This window comes from Antechinus flavipes, chromosome 1 (assembly GCF_016432865.1).
Source record: "Antechinus flavipes isolate AdamAnt ecotype Samford, QLD, Australia chromosome 1, AdamAnt_v2, whole genome shotgun sequence".
NCBI classification, from domain to species: domain Eukaryota; kingdom Metazoa; phylum Chordata; class Mammalia; order Dasyuromorphia; family Dasyuridae; genus Antechinus; species Antechinus flavipes.
Genome location: NC_067398.1, coordinates 40,996,536 through 41,016,447, shown reverse-complemented (window position 1 = coordinate 41,016,447; position 19,912 = coordinate 40,996,536). Strand labels below are relative to the sequence as shown.

The following is a 19,912-nucleotide window of genomic DNA, read 5'->3' as shown; positions in this document are numbered from 1 at the left end:
TGGAAGAATTAGTTACAATTAAAATGCACACAGTCTGTAGAGAGAATATATAGTAAGTTACTGTCAGTCAGTAGCACCTTATTAGGAATTAGTTTCTTAGGTTGTTTTTCAGCTTGACAAGGAGCTAAGAAGGAAAGGGGCAAAGGGAAAATAAGTTTTAATGGAGAAGAGAGATAGGTGGGGAGAAAGTATCAGGAACCTTGGAGGAAAGACTCCCCTAGGCAGAGATCCATAAGTTGTCAGAAGGAAGACACACTAGATGTTTATGGAAGGAGTCAAAGAGTAGGAGAAAGAGCTTCTTAAAAAAGGAAAATCCTCAACCAACTTTTTTCTTCTTCCTCATTTTTTGATGACCGACACTGGATTATCTAATGGTTCCTAATTACTGGATACAGTCCATGGACCCATACACACAGGTTTTTAGGCAACAGGCAAGATAAACCAGAGGTTGAAGAAAATTTGAACCAATAGATACCATCAACTCTTAGTGGGATGGAATTCACAAGTAGCATTTGGGTCCAAATCTTTGAAATTGTCATTGAAAATAAGGTAGTTTCTAAAGAGACCACCCTATTTGATAAATATTCAAAATAGTAATAATAATTTAGCTACCACTTATATACTTAAGTTTTCCAAGTACTGTACAAATATTTAACTCATATCAACTTCTGGGAAGAAAGTGCTATTTTTATCCTCATCTTTCTTATAGATGAGGAAACTGAGGCAGATAGAGGTTAAGTGATTTGCCTAGGGTCATACAGGCAGTAAGCAAATGAGGTAGAATTTTAATTCCTGGCTGCAGATCCAGTGTGGTATTCACTGTGCCCACCTAGCTGCCTCAAAAGAAATAAGGTACATTAAGAGGAGTGGACTATCGTGATCTAGAAACCAGAGGGAAGGGAAAGGAAGCATCTTAGAGAGAACATCTGGCTGATAAAGAATGAGAAGAAATGATTTTGGTAATGGAGTACACTGCAGACCACCTGAAGAAATGGGGGAAATACATAAAGATATTAAGAAACAGGCTGGAAGCATGAGATGGAGCCATAATATAATAGTGAAGGGGAACTTCACATATCCAGATATCTGCTGGAAGGAGTTCTCCCTCTCTCTTCTCTCCTCATTTTTTTTCTCCTTTCCTTCTTGTGCCCTTACTGACTCTTTCCCTTTTCTCTCTTTCTCTCTCTCTTCTCCCCTTTCCTATCTTCTTCTATCTCTATTTCGTTCTATCTCTCTGTCTTTGTCTGTCTGTCTCTGTCTCTCTCTCCTTCTCCTTGTCTCTCTATTTCTGTCTTTCTAGCTCTGTCTCTCTGTTTTTTTGTCTTTTTCTGTCTCTTTCTCTGTCTCTGTCTTTCTGTCTCTCTGTTTGTCTCTCTCTCCCTTTCTCTCTCTTTTTACTCTGCCGAAAGCCTATCAGTTCAGTTAAATGTCTTGATTAGTCTAATGTGTGTTTTAATTCTTCAAAAAGTAAAGGAAGCAGCAAAGGACAAATTCTCTTTTGGATTCTGGTTGCTGAAGTTAAAAGGGGAATCTTTGAGGAAAGTGACCATTTCCTGGGAGTTTGCTTTAGAAAAAAAGAGGTTAAAACCAGTCATCATCTGCAATATATTCTGGATTTATAAAGAACAGATGACAAATTATCCAGAGGAGGATTAGGTAGGATATTGTGAATTCACATTCTACATGATGAGTCAAGTCACAAGGACTGGGAAACACTTAAAGATGAAATTCTGAAGATAGAGAAGAAAAGAATTCTAATCAGAAAGAACCAGAGTCTAAAGAGCCTTGGGATACACACAGCATTAACCAACAAACTTGATTTTAAAATGTCTTGTACAGAAGAAGAGAGCAAATACAGACAAGGAAGATGATCACAGACGTGACATTGCTCTATGAGAACAGTGTCAGGAGCACTACAGTTTAAAATGAGCTTAAGCTAATACAACTATTAATTACCATGTGAGAGTCTGCAGTATTTTTTTCCTCAATTGTTATGGCTTTTTTTAAAATAATAGCTTTTTATTTTCAAAATGCATGCAGAGAAAATTTTCAACATCCAGCCTTGCAAAAACCCTGTGTTTTAAATTTTTCTCCCTCCTTTCCCCACTTTTCCCCTAGACAGCAAATAATCCAATATATGTTAAACATGTGCAATTCTTCTATACAAATTCCACATTTATCTTGCTACACAAGAAAAATCAGATCAAAAGAAAAAAATGAGAAAGAAAACAAAAAGCAAGCAAAAAACAACAAAAAAAGGTGAAAATACTGTTATGATCCACAGTCAGTCTCCATAGTCCTCTTTCTGGGTGCAGATGGCTCTCTCCATCAGTTTCCATTGTGCCTTGAATTACCTCATTGTTGCAAAGAATATGACTTTTTTTTTAAATATCAATTTTATTTTCAGTTCATAATACTCTCTGCCATTTTTTCCTACTCTACCCACCGAGAAAGAAACAAAGCCCTTTACAAATTCCTATACTAGCCATGTTTAAAAGTATCTGCAAGATTTTTTGACCATAAAAAGGAACCCCTTTTTCTGAAAAAGTTAGCAATCTGATAATAGCAGTTTACACATTTTCCTTGTTTCTAACTCAAAATGTAAATAAATGGAGAATTTTTGACATTAAACTTTATCAAATATTGGATGCATGCATATTTGATAAAGCTCTCTGTCTATCTCTGCTCTGTTTCCTTTTGTCTCTGTTTCTCTCCTCCTAGCTAGCTAGCCTTCTATCTGGAGTGATATAGATTGTCTTTTCTAAATGGCCAGAAAATAAACTAGATTGAAAGTTCCACCTGTTGGGCTCACAGTATATAACATCCAGAATGGACCTCATTTTCTTATAGTTCTTTCCTCTCAATAAGAACCCTGTGATATAGGCTGTCTTGGTGTTCTTTTCTCTATTCTATACCTGGGACTTAGAGCAGTTAAATGACTTTTCCAAGCTCACCTTACCCATAAGGGTCTGGATTAGGATCCAGATCTGGCTTCCCTTGACTACAAGTTTAATGCTTTTTTCCTTCTTCTATACTACACTAGTTCTCTTAGAGGCGAACTTGCAATTGCCCTACCATTGTGTTCTACCATATTTATGGTTTTCAAAGACATCTCCTGGGTGCTCCAGATTCTTTCAAGAGATCCATGAGGTCAAAGAAATACTATTTATAATGGCAAGATGCTTTAATTTCTAATGCCACTTAAATCAAAACTCTTTGGCTCAGGGTCTTTAATAATTTCTCAGACTAAAAAAGGGTTCTAAGACCACAAAGTTCAAGAACTGCTGCTTTATCCTATTTCTGTGTGCTCTTTCTCTCTCTTCTGACTCCCTTCTTTGTTTCTAAATGCAGACTTTAGTATAGGCTCCTCACTAAGCCCTCAGTCCTCCTTTCTTGATAGTCTCCAATAACAGGACAATATAATTATTGATGGAAAGCTCTTCTTGAGGCCTGAAACCTTGGCATCGAGTTCAGACTCTGATGATCGAATTCTTTTCCCCTCTAATCCTGTCACTTTTAGGATCTATTGAAGAAGGGATTTTTTTTTTCCAGAAATTGATTAGACTAGATGGCTTCTAAGGTTCCTTTCAATTCTGTTATTCTTTGGGATAAGAATGTCTTAATATTTACCTCATAGGGTTATCGTGAAACAATTTCAATCAGTCTTAAAGAGCTCTAAAATATGTTATGCAATTTTCTGTTTGCTTTGCCTTCCCCAACAATATTCTAAGTTGTTTGGGGGATAGAGATTATATTGCATCACCATTGTATGTCCGGACGGTGCTCAATAAATGGTTGTTTACTGACTAATGTTAATAGTTTGGAGATTCTAAAACTGATAAACTTAGTTTGAGGAGTTGGAAGTGATATTAAGACTGAATCATCTAAGGTTAATGGTATAAGAACAACTACTTGATTTTTTAGTTTACAGAGAAAATTTAGGTTATATAAATCCTTTCATTACTACTACTTTCAATTGAACACTTGGCAAAGAAAAAAAATCATAGAGAAAAGTTAAAAGTAAAGAAATATACTTTCAATTTCTGAGACATGGGAACACACCTGGAAACAGTTGACCTGGTTTTTATATAGAATGAAAAATGATGAAAAGCATGAAAATACTTGGAGAAAATACAGATATCATCATCATCATCATTATCTCATTTTCTCTATCATGATGCAGCTGTCTACTTAAGTTTTGTTTTATTAATATATCCTGAACTATCTTGTCTATGGAAGAAACCATAAGTAACCATGTTATACAGTCCAATGGCTCTAGAATTGCATCAGCATCTGAAGGACCAACTTATTTTTTGAGAAACATCATCTTTATATTACTTGTGGCTAATGGAAATTTTCCCATTTGTTCACAAATATTCATGGAATCCCTACAAAATGAGCATAGACTTGGGCTAGTCATTCTTGGGTAGAGGCGTTGGATGTACTAGAAACCATTCTAGCCATAGGTTGACTCAAGTTTAGAAACCAACTTAGTTTCTTTTTGACCAAATTGAGTACAATTTGAAAGAAAACCATTAATAATAATTTAAAAAAAGTCATTTCTGACTTGAATAAGTAGAATAGGTCCAAAGCAAACCATTTGAAGATATTTCTCCTATATGAAGGTTTTGAGAACTTTCCTTTGAAAACTTCAAAATAAACTTTAGAACAGTTCATCCAGTCTTTCTTGATTGGAGAGATTTCCTCATGTAGACCATAATAGTGATGCATAATGGCTTGGTCCATGATGGCTGATTTGGTTGGTTAAGTTATCATAAATCAGTCATTGAGCACAACCTCTCACCTAATGTATTACCTTATTCCCTAAAAATACCTTTCCATTTACTGAACCAGCTTATTTTTGTCCCAGCATTTTGAACTGTCTGCCAGACAAGCTGTTAGCCTGCCCCATCTGATAAATTTTTCAACTGTCCATATTTTTCTTCTGCTCAGGGACTCTCTGCAGCTGCATTCTTAGGGATTACTGTTGACAGTAACATACTTTCTTCCTCACTTATGACAATTTCATTGTGGGCCTGAAGGCTTGCTACCATTTGTGACGCTGCGACATAAAAAATCGCAGCAGATCGGCTTCCAGAGCATGGAGCTCTCCAGAGTGTTACTTTTAAACTGGGTTTCATAGCACTCTTGTCTTTTAAGCCCGTTGTTCCAGGAGCTAAATGGGTTCCTGAAGCTCCCAGACTTATAGAGCCAGTGCAGCTGTGGGCTTGATGAGGGCTTCTCTCCCATTCTGAGCAATTCCTAACAATTCAGTTCATTGCTGCTTTAGAAAGGTTTTAGCTCTGCTCCAGGCTCTCGCTATTTCTCTACACAAATTTTTTACTCTAGTCAAATTGGTTTCTTTCTCTCCCAAAAGGTCTTCTGTTCTCCTATCTTTGTTCAAATGCCTTCCCCTGTCTAGAATGGTTACCTCATTCTTTTTAGCTAACTTCCACTTATTCTTCAAATGCTCCCCTCTTCCCTTCCTCTCCTTCCCCAGGTGAAGAGATTGTATTTTGTCCTAAATTTCTGATAATTCAAGAGGTAATAGAGGTAGCAACTAAAGATTCTTGAATTGAGAGAATGACATCATCAAAGCTGTGCTTTAGGAAGATTATTTTGTGAATTGTGAGTAGATCAGAGAGGATGAATGAAGATTGAATAAGAGGATGAGAGGGAGGAGGGCGACCTATTTAGAGACTATCACAATAGCCTAGGAGAGAGGTGACAAAGGTCTTCTTGCCTTGGAGGATAGCTTTTTTATCTATTCTGCTTCAGGGCTTCTCAGGCTCAGGGATATCCAAGATTAACAGTGTGTTGGTCTTGCAGGAGCTCCTGGGACATCAGCTGTGAATCTGACTTGTGTCACTAAAATCATAAGGGATGAGGTATCTCTCCATTGTACTTGGATTGTTGGCAGGAATGCCCCAAAGGATACTCAGTACTTCTTCTTCTACAGGTTTGCCGTTATTTATTGTTATTTATTTGTTCAGTTGTCTACTTCTTGATGAGCCCTTGGACCATGGAACGCCATTACTATTCATGATGTTTTCTGGGCAAAGATGCTTTGACTTTTTCAGTGGATTAAATCAAACAGAGAATTAATTACTTATTTGGGGTCGTGCAACTAGTCCTGAGACCATATTGAACTCAGGACTTCCCATTTCTAGACCCAGAGCTCTATCCATTGAGCCACCTAGTTGACTCATCTCTGTTTACATATATGCAAATAACTAATTTTCTCTAGCTTTATAATACATATCTGTCACAATTTAGGTTTGACAGATACACTAAAGAATGCCAAGAATATAGAAAAGATTCATGGAATAGAAATATAGCATGCTGGTTTCCAGAGACTGCCATCGATGGAAAAGGACGAGGAAAGCTGGCAGTACACATAAATGGCTCAAGCAAACAAATGGTCATCAAACCACTGGATCAGCTGTTTGACCTTCATGCTATTGGTAAGGAAGACTCATGAGATCATAGATCAGAAGCTAAGAAGCCCCCTAATTTTACATATGAAGAAAATGTCCAAGACATTCAAGTGACTTGCCCAGGATTGTCTAAGGCAGGTTTGAAACTCAGGTATCTTTAATTCAAGGACCAGTCTGAAAGCCATGCTTTATTCCCCAAATCTAAAGTTGTTGTGGAAGACTTTTATAATAATGACTTGCCTTTTGTAATTATATAATTATATATAGGCAATATAACTTTTCACACATGTATATATTTTTGTTTTATTCTTACGGCTACCTTGTTAAGTAGATCACACACAAGAATTTTATCATCCCCATTTTATAGATGAAGAGACTTAGTAACCAATGACTTGTTCAAATTCATACAGCTATAAATGTCAGAACCTCTTGAAATCTAGTCCTTTTAACTCTATTTTTAGTGTCTTTCTACAATATTATGGCTTCTTTGTAATAGGGAGATGAAAAAGATTAGTACTTTGCAATAAGCTTAATGGGTTGCATCAACCTTTAAAGGTTAATTTTCAACATTTCCTTTGATTTATATGTCTGCATATCTATATTTGTAACCTCACTCTTTTAAATATATATATAAATGTTATAGGGAGGTCTATTGTATTTTGCAAGACTGTAGATATAGGTATGACCACTGACATTTTCTAGGATATCCCAAAAGTGTCACTTGAAAAAATGTGGGCAAAATGATATAGATGACAAAATTAAATCTAATGAAATGAGTGTCAGGTAAGGTGGGATAATTCATGGAATCAGTGAAGGTTAGAGCTGGAAGGAAACAAAGAATTCACATCAAATTCAACCCACACATTTGACAAATCAGGAAACTGAGGCTCACCCAAAGTCACAGAGTTATTAACTCGCGTGTATAACTAGGACTCAAACTCAAGTCTTTGGGATTCAGGTCTGATACTTTTATTATTCCCTAGTCTTGGATTGGTCAATCAATAGACTTACTGAAAGAAAAGTCTACATTTCCTTAGCCAAGAATCCTCATGGCTATGAGACTGTTTGATGATCTAATGGAAAGGATCCAGAACTATGAATTAGAATCTTAAAACTACAATAGGCAGTGTAGTATAGTGGATAGAGAACTGACCTTGAAATCAAGAAGACCTGGTTCCGAGCTCATCTATGACACACGCTGTGGGCAAATCCCGTAATCTCTCCAAAAGGCCTGAAGTGTCATTTCTGCAGGCAGCCAGCAAAACTCCTAAATGCTCACTTAAATCAGATTAAAATGTAATCAAAAAATGTCTTAAAATTAAAATACAATATGACATATAATGTTAAATTGTGGTTTTCTAAATCAATATGCTGCCCTCAGGGTTTCTATTTGAGTTTGAAACCACTACTCTGGGCAACTTTTTAATGTTTCAGAGAAAGTGTCAACCTATGTGGGCAGAGTTTCCTCATCTGGGAAATTACAGATTCAGTCCCTATACATGCTTTCTGTTTATTATCTGTGTTACCCTAAAGGAGGAATTTATCTTTCTCCAAATCAGGAAACTGATCTAGTTAAATGGCAGTGAGAAAAAAGCCTTAAACTGGGAATAGAGAGATTAAGATTCTAATCTGGACTTTATTACTTTACTGAGTGACCTGAGCCAAATGATTTCATCTCTGTGGGCCTCAGTTTATCTATCTGCAAAATAGAGAGTCTGTACTAGAACTCTGAAGTCCCTCCAGCTCTAATGTAATGATCTGACCTGTTCTCTTGGGAGTAATAGCTACCTCCTTTACCTCCTTATAAGGCTTTCTTAAGAAGACCAAGTGAGAGAACAAATGAAAAATACTTTCAAAAGGGAAAAAGCTTTTTACAGATGAATGATTCTGTTGAATCAGAGTATTTTTGAACTAGAAGAAATTTCAGATTTAATCTAACCCCATACTTTTATAGATATGGTCTGCGGCCCCAAAAAGGGGTTAGTCACTGGAACCTATGCCCTCTCATTCATATTTCTGTGTACTTTCCATTTATTCTGATTTATTTTATCTTGACTGTACCCTGATTGAGTCATATGGAGCATAAGGCCTTATACTTCAGTCAAAAGTGCAATTCTATTAAGGGTAAGGAATAGGACATCTTTAAGATTGAGGAAGAATTCTCCTAAGTAATGACCCTATCTAGGAGAAACTTTACTCTTTGTCTTGGAGATGACCTTGGTCATGGATGGAGGTTATCTTTGTCTTGCAAACAGTGATTCAATTTAGGCTCCCATCAGAAATGGGAAACTGTCAGAAACAGTTAATTATATTTAAAAATCTACTTGGTTGCCAGGATTCCTGCTAGCTCCTGCAGTTGATTGTAGACTACATCCTATCTTAGAAATGTCTTAAAATTTTAAAATGGTGGCTGGAAGCATTGATTCTCATGAAATTGCTTCTAATTTTCAAATCTAGATCAAGTTAATCCTCCAATGAATGTCACCGCAAAAATGGACGGAAATCATCTGTTTATACAATGGGAGAAACCAGTTTCTAACTTTCCTAGAAAATGTTTTGATTATGAAGTGGACATCTACAACATAAGAAGGGATTATTCACAGGTAATTGTAAGAAATGGTGTTGCATGTACATTAGAAATCTTTGTTAATTATGTACTACTATTTTCCTGGTTAAACCATGGTATTATGAAGTTAAAGTTGGGCTTTCAGTGTCCACACACATAGTTTCCTTGAGAAAACTGTTCCATGGGCACATTTATTTCCTCTTTCACTGACAAACTTTTAAAAACAGCAATCTCTACTTACTATTTCTACTTCCTTACTATTCTCCTATTCTTCCATACCTTACAATATGGATTTTTGAGCTCATTAATCTAGAAAACTGTTCTCTTTAATTTAAGCACTGATCTACAAAATACAAAGATCTTTCCTTAATTTTCATGCTACTTGACATCATTGTTTGTTATTTGTCCTTCAAATAACATTCTCAAAGAGGACCAAAGACATCAGGAGGGTGCTTTCTTGATTTGTAAGTAAATTGGATTTAAATGAGGCAGAGTTGTGCAAAGTCATCAACTTCACTGTGTCCTCCCGAATCATCAGTGTCCCTCTGAGTCTGGTGATAAGATATAGGTCAAGATGACCGCCAATTGCCCCAGATCAGTAGAAGACTTTGGCATTTTTAAGTTAAGGTCTTTCCCAAGTCTCAGCTTGTATGAGGCAATGATCATTCAAAAATTAGACCATCTCTTGCCTAAGTTTAATTACTTCTTGACATCTTTGTAGCATTGGACACCATTAATCATTTTTTCCTTGAAACTATTAACATCTTTGACTTTTATGCCACAGGACACTAATGGTTCACTTTATACTTCTATTTTGTCTCTTTTTACTCATTCTTACCCCTAAATGTATGAATTTCCCAAAACTCTGTCTCTAATTAACTTTATAGTCTTTAAAAAATCTTTTTATTCTTTCCCTTAACAATATTATCTACTCCTATGCCTTCAATTTGTACCATTATATCTCTCATAGCTCTTCTAACCCTCAAGTCTCTTTTGAGCTCCAAACTCACATTTCTAGCTGTCTGATAGTTATCTTCATCTTTATGTCCTATTGGCACATCCAACTCTGAGACTGTATTCATTATATTTCTAACCAACCAAACTGACTCTTTGTCTTGTCATACTCTTTTGGATAGCAGTACCACTATTCTCCCAATGATTGGACCAATGAATCAACAAACATTTATTAAGCAGCTATTAGGCACCAGACACTGAGTATATAAATACAAAGTGAAACAGTCGTTACTCTTGAGGGCATTATAATCTAGCTAGAGGAGACAACAAGTACTTATAAGGATACATACAAAAGAAATAAAAAATAGATATAAGGTAATAGGTATAGAGAAGAAGTAGAAGCAATTGGTGAGATCAAGGAAGTCTTCATAGGTAACACTTAAACTGAATATTGAAAGAAAACAGAAAAATAGTGAGAATGTCTCAGAAATCTGAGAAATGATGGTAAGGAAACATTGTATTTCAGGCATGTCAGTGCAAGAAAGTACAGGAATAAAGCATGATGTTTGAAAAACATTAAGAAGATCAGATTAGTTAGATCATAAAATAAATGATCATAAAAAAAGTAATATGACTAAAAAGGTAGGTAGGATCTCAATTTTGAAGGATTTAAAATGACAAAAAAAAATTTATGTTTGCTCTTAAAAGTAATAAGAAGCCCTTAGTGCTTATCAAATAAGACAGTGACACTATTGGACTTATGCCTTAAGAAAAACACTTTGTTGGCTATTTGGAGAATGGATTAAAGTAGGGAGAGAATTGAAGCTAGAAAACTAATTAGAAAGCCATTGTAATAGTCCAGGCAGGCGATGATGATGGTCTGAATTAGTGTGATGGGTAGAGCAATGCAGAGAACAGATTTGAGAGATGTGGTGTAGGTCAAAATGACAATATATGGTAACTAATTGGATATTTGGTGTTAACAAGCATAAACAGTCAATGATAACATCAAAATTAAAAACCAAGGTACCTGGAAGAATGGTGCTCTTGACAGAAATAAAGAAGTTCATAAGAAAGATGGGTTGGGAATGGGTAAAGGAAAGCAATAAGTAATGAAGTATTATTGCACTGTAAAAAAATGACAAATAGGAATTTAGAGAAATGGGGATTTATATGAAGTAATACAAAGTAAAATAAGCATGACCAATGGAACAATATACAAGACAAACAATGTACTAATGTAAGTGAAATTTTTAATAGAAAGAAGGTAAATCTGGATATTGGAAAAACCAAGGAAGGTCTCAGTGAAGAACTTATACCCCATGGCTGAAGTGTAAAAAAAACAAGGTCAAAATGCTTTATACATTTGTGAAATAGTTTCTATATCAAATCCTTTTGTTTAGTTTTTTTTTTTTAATGAAAGAGAGTGTTCAGTCTAGAAAACGGTGACTATGAAATGACAATGAAGTAAAGACAATTTAAAAATAAAACACATTTAAAAAAACAAAAAAATGTATTATTATATATTTAAAGAAATATTGTATTATTTTGATGTATGAATTAGTGATACCATGTGGGAGAACATTTCAAGGAAATTATATTAATGTCACAGAGAAACCATATTCTCTGCATTTCTGCATCTTTTAGTTAATTGTCTGAGAATAATAATATGGTCTGCATTCATGTATTATTTGAAAATTTTGCCTTTTCTTATACAGAGCTATCTTACAAAGATATATAAATCATTCACTCAAGGGAAGGAACTGCTTCATTTTTGCTTTGTTAGACACTCCATAAATGTTTACTGTATTAACTTGAAAGGAGGCATCCAAGTTGGCATTAATTGATCAACTGATTGCTTTTTATGATAGAGGAAGGAGGTTAAAGTCAGTTGTCATCTGAAATGTACTCATTTCTTCCTCCAAATGCTCTCTTCTTCCTTACTTCTTTATTACTACTGAGGGCATTAACATCCTCCCAGTCACCATGGCTAACAATATAGGTATCATCTTTGACTTCTTACTTTCTTTTCTCCATCTATATCTATTCTGTTACCAAGACCTTTGATTTTTACCTTTATAACTTCTTTCATACATGCCCTCTTCTGTCTTTGGACTCTGCTACTGCTCTGGTGAAGACCCTCATCACTTCACACCTAGATTGTTGCAATATTCTACTTTTTGATCTCCCTACCCAAGTGTAGAATGGATATTCTACACTCAGTGCATCAAAGTGAGCTTCCCAAAGCAAAAGTCTGATCATGTAACCCTCCTACTCAACAAACATTTGGCATTAAAAACCCTTCAATACTTGCCCCTCTCGCTATCTTTCCAGTATTCTTATAACACACACACACACATACACACACACACACACACACACACACACACCCACACACACACACTGCTTATCTCCCATGCTGGAGTTCTCTCCTCATCTTTATCGCCTAGCTTCTGTCAAATTTTGCTAAAATTCTACCTTTTACAGAAAGTTTTCCTGGCCTCTTTTAATTCTATTATCTTACATTTATTGATTATTTCCAATTTCTCTTGCTTTTCACTTATTTTTAAAAGTTTTTTTTTTTGCATATTGTTTCCCCCATTAGACTGCTTTTCTTTGTAACTTCAACTTTTATCTCAATGCCTGACATATAGTAGGTATTTAATAAGTAGATTAATAAATAGATTGGCTGAAAGTAGAGTTTTCAATAATAGGTTTGTTGATTTTTTAATTTGTTTGTTTAGACACAGAAAATTCAAGGCAATTCTTTTGACTTGATAATTGATCCTACTTGTAAGTATTCTATAAAAGTAAGAGCTACAGTGCATTTCGATTGTAGAAAGAATGGACTTTGGAGTGAATGGAGTCAATCTATTTCTGTAGGTAAGTTTCAGTGATTTCTCTTCTTATTCATGGATATCATTATACATTTTTATAACTCTACAAACTCTTCCAGGGTTAGTACAAGATTGATCTTAATTTCATCTGTTTTTCAAATTTCATCTGAACTGATTTTCTAATGGCCTTCTGCCTTAGATATTTGGTATTTGAAATCTAATGTCAGTAGTATCTCAAATTCATTATATCCAGGAAAAAAAAAAACTTATCTTTCTCCCTAAATTTACCCTTCTTCCTAACTTCACTGAAGTTTATAGCTTTAGTTTTGTGATTCCTCATGCCCCAAATCCAATTAATTATCAAATCGTCATTTTTACCTCCTTTTTTAAAAAAGCTTTTTATTTTCAAAAGATATGCATAGTTTTCAACATTCACCCTTGCAAAACCTTGTATTCCAAAATTTTCCCCTCCCTTCTCTCCACTTCTCCCCCAGATGGCAAGTAATCCAATATATGTTAAGTTTGTGAATTTCTTCTATATGTATTTCCATAATCATCATACTGCACAAGAAAAATCAGATCAAAAAGGAAAATAAATGAGAAAGCAGACCAAAAAAAACAAGCAAACAACAATAAAAAATTGAAAATACCATGTTATGATCCACACTCAGTCTTTCTCTGGATGCAGATAGTTTCCTCCATCACAAATCTATTAGAATTGGCCTAAATTACCTAATTGTTGAAAAGAGCCATGTCCGTCAGAATTGATCACATAATTTTATTTTCCTCACTCTCTTTCTTCCTCAAAAGGTCACTAGTCAAGAATCAGAGGCAAATATTTCTTTGGTTACTTACATATGACTTTAGGAGAGTTCCAAACTTCATTATGGCCTATTTTTCTCACAGAGTAACACTCTTGGCACTTATTTACCCCAAGAGATGAGTAGAATGAAGGTGGAACATGATGTTAGACACATTTTCATTTTTCCTTTAAGCAAAGGGCACCCTTGTAACTTGAGAATGTGACCAGACCTTCTTGAAATGGACTAGTACTAGGCTTTATACTGGTCAGCTCAGTGCCAGGGCTTCTGCTTAGTTAGGAGGCAGAGCAACAGTTTCAGGCTCTTGTCATATCTCTCCTGGACTATTACTGTATTCTCCTAATATCTTGAGCCACTTCCACAACTACCAAAATTTATATTTTCTGAAATACCAGCATTTTCATTAACTTATTCCATAAAGTCCAATTGCCTCACAGATCAAAAATAAACTTTCTGATAATTTAAAGTTTCTCACAACATTTATATATATATGTTGTGAGAAACTTTAAATATATATATATATGTATGAATGTATGAAGGGGAATGGTATATATATATTTCCTTTCCCATGCCTCTTCATATATTCTATAATCCACCCAAAATGGTGCTTATGTGCTTTATGTGACATTCATTTGACCAACTCTGGCTGTCCCACATGGATAAAATCAAATGTGTTTACCCCAGTCCTATAGAATCCCTTCCTGATGCTTTCATTTTTTTCTTTTTCTTTTTTAGTGTTGTCCACCCACAAATGACCATGTATTGACTTGTTCTATATTTTGCCTCTCCTTATTACTTCTTGTCTCCTCCAATAGAATATAAGCTCTTTGAGAGTGAGAACTGCTTTATTTTTCTCTTTGTATCACTGGGACCTAGAAAAATATTTAGTACATAGTAGGTACTTTATCCATTTTTATTGATTGATTACATGGATTGAACATCATCCTGGAATTAGGCAAAGGTTAGTTTGGTCATTTATGTATGACTTCAGAAAAGTCCCAAACCTCAACTATGGCCAGTCTTTTTGATTTAGCTCAAGAGATAAGTCGAGTGAAGGTGGGTCATGGTGTCCAGGCTCATTTTCATTCTTTTCTTGAAGCAAATGGGACCCTTGAAACCTGAAATTGCAGCCAAATCTTAAAATGGACTAGTTGTCCTCTTTTTTTTAGTCAATTCAATGCCAAGGTTTCTGTGGAGGTAGGAGAGAAGGCAACTGTGCAATGAGCATTCCCCTAGAAGTGGGAAATTAAAATTAAGTGACCTATCATTTCTGTCAGCAAGCTCCACATCTGACTTATGGGAAGAAGCTCTGACATTTCACTTTCTTTTTCTAGAAGCACACATTTAATCCAAACCCGTGAGCAGTACTCCCCAGACTGACCCAAGGCAGAGATGGAAGAGGCAGATTCCTCTGAAGTAGGATTTGAGGGGTTACAGAGAGACCTGCTAACTCCAAAACATCTACCCAAGCCCACCCAACCCCCTCCAAAGCCAGCCCTCTTTCATGGCATCAGCCTGATTTTCAATGTAATACACTCTTATCCTATAATCTCACCTAATTACTTCAGAATAAGACATTCTATTTTGTTTAGGGAGTTGGGAGTTGGGATGGAGAAAGGTTTGGAGTGTTACTGCATCCCAGAAGAGCAAATTGATGCCATATGGAGGACCTGGAATGAGGGTCTTTGAGGCAAGAAGGAATGAAGAAAGGAGCCAAAATATCAGGAAGTCTCACAAGATCCACTTCAGCCACAACATTTGCCCTTTTTTGCACACGCAGCTTTTTCTAGGTCATCCTCTCATAGAGATAGGGCTAACAAATGAACTGTTAATTTCATTAGTATCAGGAATATTCACCTCTTTATATTCAGAGAAAGAATAGCTTGATGCCTGGTAAAACAGGTACCTGATTATAAAAGCTTAATAAATATTTATTGACTTATTGACTGTAAACAGTTGTCTAAGACCCATTTTCTTGATCTGTGGTTCATGACCCCATATCGGGTCTCATAACTGAAATTGGGAGTCACAAAATTATGATTTATTATTAGTAAAGGTTTGATTTGTCTACTTGTTTTAGGTACCTACATACCCAGCGTCACATAAAAATTTCTTGGGCAAAAAGAGGTCCTTAATGGCAAAAGGTCTAGGATAGTGAGAGTGATTTGTTTAAGGTCATGTAGCTAATTTGTGTGAGAGCCAGATGAACCTAATAATTTTAAAAAAAAAAAAAAAGGAAAGAAGTTTTTTTCGGGGATAAGGGGACTAGGAGGAGGGGAATTTATAGCTTAGTGCTGATTTTTATATTACTTTGTAAAGTTTAAGGTATCTTATGCAATTCCCAAAAGACATGTGCATTTGAGTCTGCTTCTCTTAATTATTTGGTTCGCTCCCATCCCAGCCTCCCCTAACATTTTATATTTTATAGCCTGGGCTACAGGAATATTATGAGAGTAGCCAAAAATCCCAAAACACATCAACAGGAGAGCTGGGAACTAAACTGAATCCTCTTTTAATGAAAGTACTAAGTTCTTATGTGCAAAGAGACAAGCTTTTAACTCAAGATCTGGGGGAAGTAGATGTGAATTAAGACTTAGGAGACCTGGGTTCTAGACCCAACTCTGTCCCTGATTTACTGTGTGTTTTTAGGCAAGTAACATCTCTTGTTTGGGCCCGAAGGGGTTGGAACAGCTGATCTCTCAGGTTCCCTTCCAAATTTAACATTCTCTAATTCTGTGCACTGCATCACCCTGTCCCAGCTGTGCAGAGAGTGAAATTGTTATTTGTAATGAGATTTTATTTTGAGCCTCCCTTAATTTATTATTCGCTTCCTGCCTCTGATATTTCTTATCATTATTGTTTCCTAAACAGCAGCTTCCTCCTTTGAATCGAGGCTCATTATCATTTCCCTCCAGGTGTACTTCAATGCTGTTATCTATAGTAAATCCCATCTCATTTATTTCTACCGGTTCTGAGAAGATGAGCTGATTAATATTCCTACTTGCCTTATAAATCCATCCTTTCTGGAATTTACTCTCCTGCTCAGTTTAGGATCATTAGTGAATTTAATCAATGCAGGCTTTCCATTTTCATCAAGATGATTAATAAACATAATAGGAAGTCCAAGCCCCTCTGGGACATTGTGCATGATGTTCCTTACCTCTTGAGGGGACAGCAATAATTATACTCTGCTTGGGGCCGATGAGACGCTTTTTTTGCTTTCTCATCCTTCTCTTCTAAATCACTTTTTCCTCCTTTCCTATCTTATTTTCTAATTGGCATCCTCTAGCTGACCATCTGGGTATAAGTTAGCAATAGTATCAGATGAGATGAAGCTTGTGGTCTTTCAAACAGTCTCATGTAGACCTCTGTCACCCAAACAGCTGTCATTTATCTAGTCCTTATTGATATCTCTATAAGTGAAATAAGTTATCAAGCAATCAGTTTAGCCTATCTTATTTCACTTGATCTCTCATAATAGCCCTATGTAAGAGGTCCAAATCTGTACTCTGACTGGTATCTTGGAGGAAAGGGTTTGCCTTAGTGAGATGTTCAATCGACCAGCAAATGGAGAAATATGTAACTATTCTTTTTTTTTTATGTAAATTATATTTCCATATTAATCATGTTGTGAAAGAAAACACAGAGGAAAAGAAATGTAAAATAAAGAAAGTAACAAAACTGCATTCAGATTCCTTCAGTTCTTTCTGAAGGTGGATAACATTTTTAATTCTGGTTCCTTTAGAATTGTCTTGAATCTTCTTTTTGCTGAAAATAGCTAAGTTCTTCAAAATTTTTCATCATAAAATAATGCTGTTCTTATGTACAATATTCTTTTGGTTCTGCTCATTTCACTTTGCATCAGTTCATATAAGTCTTTCCACTTTTTTTTTCTCTCAAATTATCCTGTTCATCATTTCTTATAGCACAATAGTATTCCCTTACAATCATATCACAATTTATTCAGCCATTCCCCTATCAATGGGAATCTCCTCAGTTTCCAATTTTTTGCCACCACAAAAAGAAATACTATGAATATTTATATATATGTTTTTTTCCCTTTCCCCCACCCTTAATTTTTTTTTTTTAAATATAGACCTAGTAGTGGTATTTCTGGGTTAAAGAGTATGCACAGTTTTATAATCCTTTGCAGCCATGCACTCTTACATGACAGGTGAAGTGCCTTAGTTGCTTCTATAGTTCTGGATAGACTGGGTATGGCAGAGGCAGCCTGCAGCTGCTACTTCCCTCGAAGGGAAACACAAATAACTATATATCCCTGGATATTCCATCAAAACAAACAAAACCATTATAGAGACTTTGTAAACAACTTCCTGCCAGATGGGGGAACTACTCAACACATCATGCTTGGAGAAAGCTCATTCCCTTGTCTCATTCATGCCTTAAACCATTTGGAAATGAAAATAAGATGAAAATATCTGCTCTGCTTCTATGGAGAGAGATGGGAAGGAGTTTCCTCAAAACTATCAACCTCTGTTCCTGGATCTTCCATTATGGTCAGCAATCAGTGCCTCTATTTCCCCCACTGCACAAAGACTGTCAGGGTTTTAAATCTGAGCTCACCTTCTATGGATACAACTTCATAGCTGTCAATGACCCATGTAGTAAGTTATTTAAGTCTTACTACTGTGTCATTTTGTTGATGATTAAAGCTCTGCATGATTTGGTGACATATTTAGTAATTTCCAGAGTTTCCCTTATAATAAATGTATGTCTTCAGCTTCTAAGAAACAACCTTGCATTTCCTCATCAGTGGCAAATTCTTTGAGGATGGATTTGATTTTGGGAAGTAGTCAAGGAACATTCAGAGCTAAGATTAATGTATGTATTAAATTACCTAAGGATCAAAGATCCCAGCCCTGGTTTGAGGGCCAGTATTTGAATCTCTCAATTTCATGTATTTTTCATCTGTAAATTGACAAGTTTGGGCTAGATGATCTATATAGTCCTTTTCAACTTTAAGATCCTAAAAGTCTATGATTTATCAAGTTATCTAATTCCTGTTGGGGGCTGCATGGTGGCTTAGTGGATAAAGTGCTAGGTCTGAATTCAGGAAGAATTCAAATCTGGCCTGAGATGCTTAGTATCTATGTAACCCTGCCCAAGTCATTTCATTGTTTGCCTCAGTTTCTTCATCTATAAAATAAGCTGGAGAGGATATGGCAAACCTCTCCGGTATCTCTGCCAAGAAAACCCCAAATGAAGTCATGAAGAGTTAGACATGACTGAAAAAATGACTGAAAAAACTGAAAAAAATCTCTGACTTTGAAGTCAGAGTATTGGTACGAGGACTGGGACTCAATTTTATTATCTGTAAAATGAAGCTTTTGAACTAGATGCTTCTGAAATCCCTTAAAGCTCAAACACTTTGATCTTAATATTGTTTTGATTTAAAAAAATAACAGTTACTATGAAGTGATTGTAATGGACTAGAAAGACCAATATATTTGGAATTAGACGATCTGCTCTTGAATTCTACTTTTAATACCTGGATGACTTCAAGGAAGTTATTATAGGCTTCAGCATTGCTGTTGTCATTTTCTTTAAAAAAAAAAGGAAGTCAAACCAAATGGTCTTTGAAGTATTTAATGCTTTAGAATCAATGATCCTGTGAAATGAGTGGAAAAGACCCAAATTCAAAGTAGTAGTTAAATTAATCTCAAAGCATGGTCAGTGGTATACTGAGGGTACGTGAAAGCCTTTACTGGGTCTGAAAGGTTAAAACTATTTTTATAATAATAATAAGACATTTTGATTTCTAATATCAGTGGATATGACCCTATAAACAAAAATGCTTTAAAGGGATGAGGTTCTCAGTAATTTTTAAGTGTATAAAAGAATTCTATGATCAAAAGTATAAGAATCTATGCTTCGGTCAATAGCTTTGTATTCAATTCTCAATAAGCATTTGAGATATCCTTGCCTGCTATAGGAAATGGGAATTATTGTCAGTCAGTCAGTCAACAAGCATTATTACGTGTGTACTATTGACCAGTTGTTATTGAATTGTTTCAATCATGATTTTCATCAAAGATAATGAAGTGGTTTCCCATTTCCTTCCTTGGTTAGGTGACTTTTCCAAGCCAGTTAGTGTCTGAGGTAGATTTGAAGTCAAGAAGATGAGAATTCCTGACTCCAAGCCCAGTGCTCTATCAAAAGTGTATTCTAGCCCCATTGGTCAGGTGCTATGCTGAATGCTTGAGGTACAGAGAAAGGTAAAAAGAGATCCTGTCCTCATAGAACTCACATTCTAATAGGAAAGAAAGACATGAATAT

General features: G+C 35.6%; 1 protein-coding gene across 2 annotated transcripts in view; it reads left to right on the top strand.

Moving 5' to 3' along the window:
- The window catches only part of IL5RA (interleukin 5 receptor subunit alpha), a 50,116-nt gene that overhangs the window by 12,085 nt on the left and 18,119 nt on the right, over positions 1-19,912 (top strand). Inside the window, exons 7-11 of one of the 2 annotated variants that reach the window (XM_051981067.1) lie at positions 5,830-5,959; positions 6,277-6,464; positions 8,895-9,040; positions 12,702-12,840; positions 14,950-15,558. In XM_051981067.1, the coding sequence (XP_051837027.1) occupies positions 5,830-5,959; positions 6,277-6,464; positions 8,895-9,040; positions 12,702-12,840; positions 14,950-14,963 (617 nt within the window). In that variant the 3' untranslated portion in view covers positions 14,964-15,558. Of the gene's footprint in view, positions 1-5,829; positions 5,960-6,276; positions 6,465-8,894; positions 9,041-12,701; positions 12,841-14,949; positions 15,559-19,912 lie in introns of those variants that run through there. The other variant, XM_051981060.1, reaches the window with a different exon arrangement.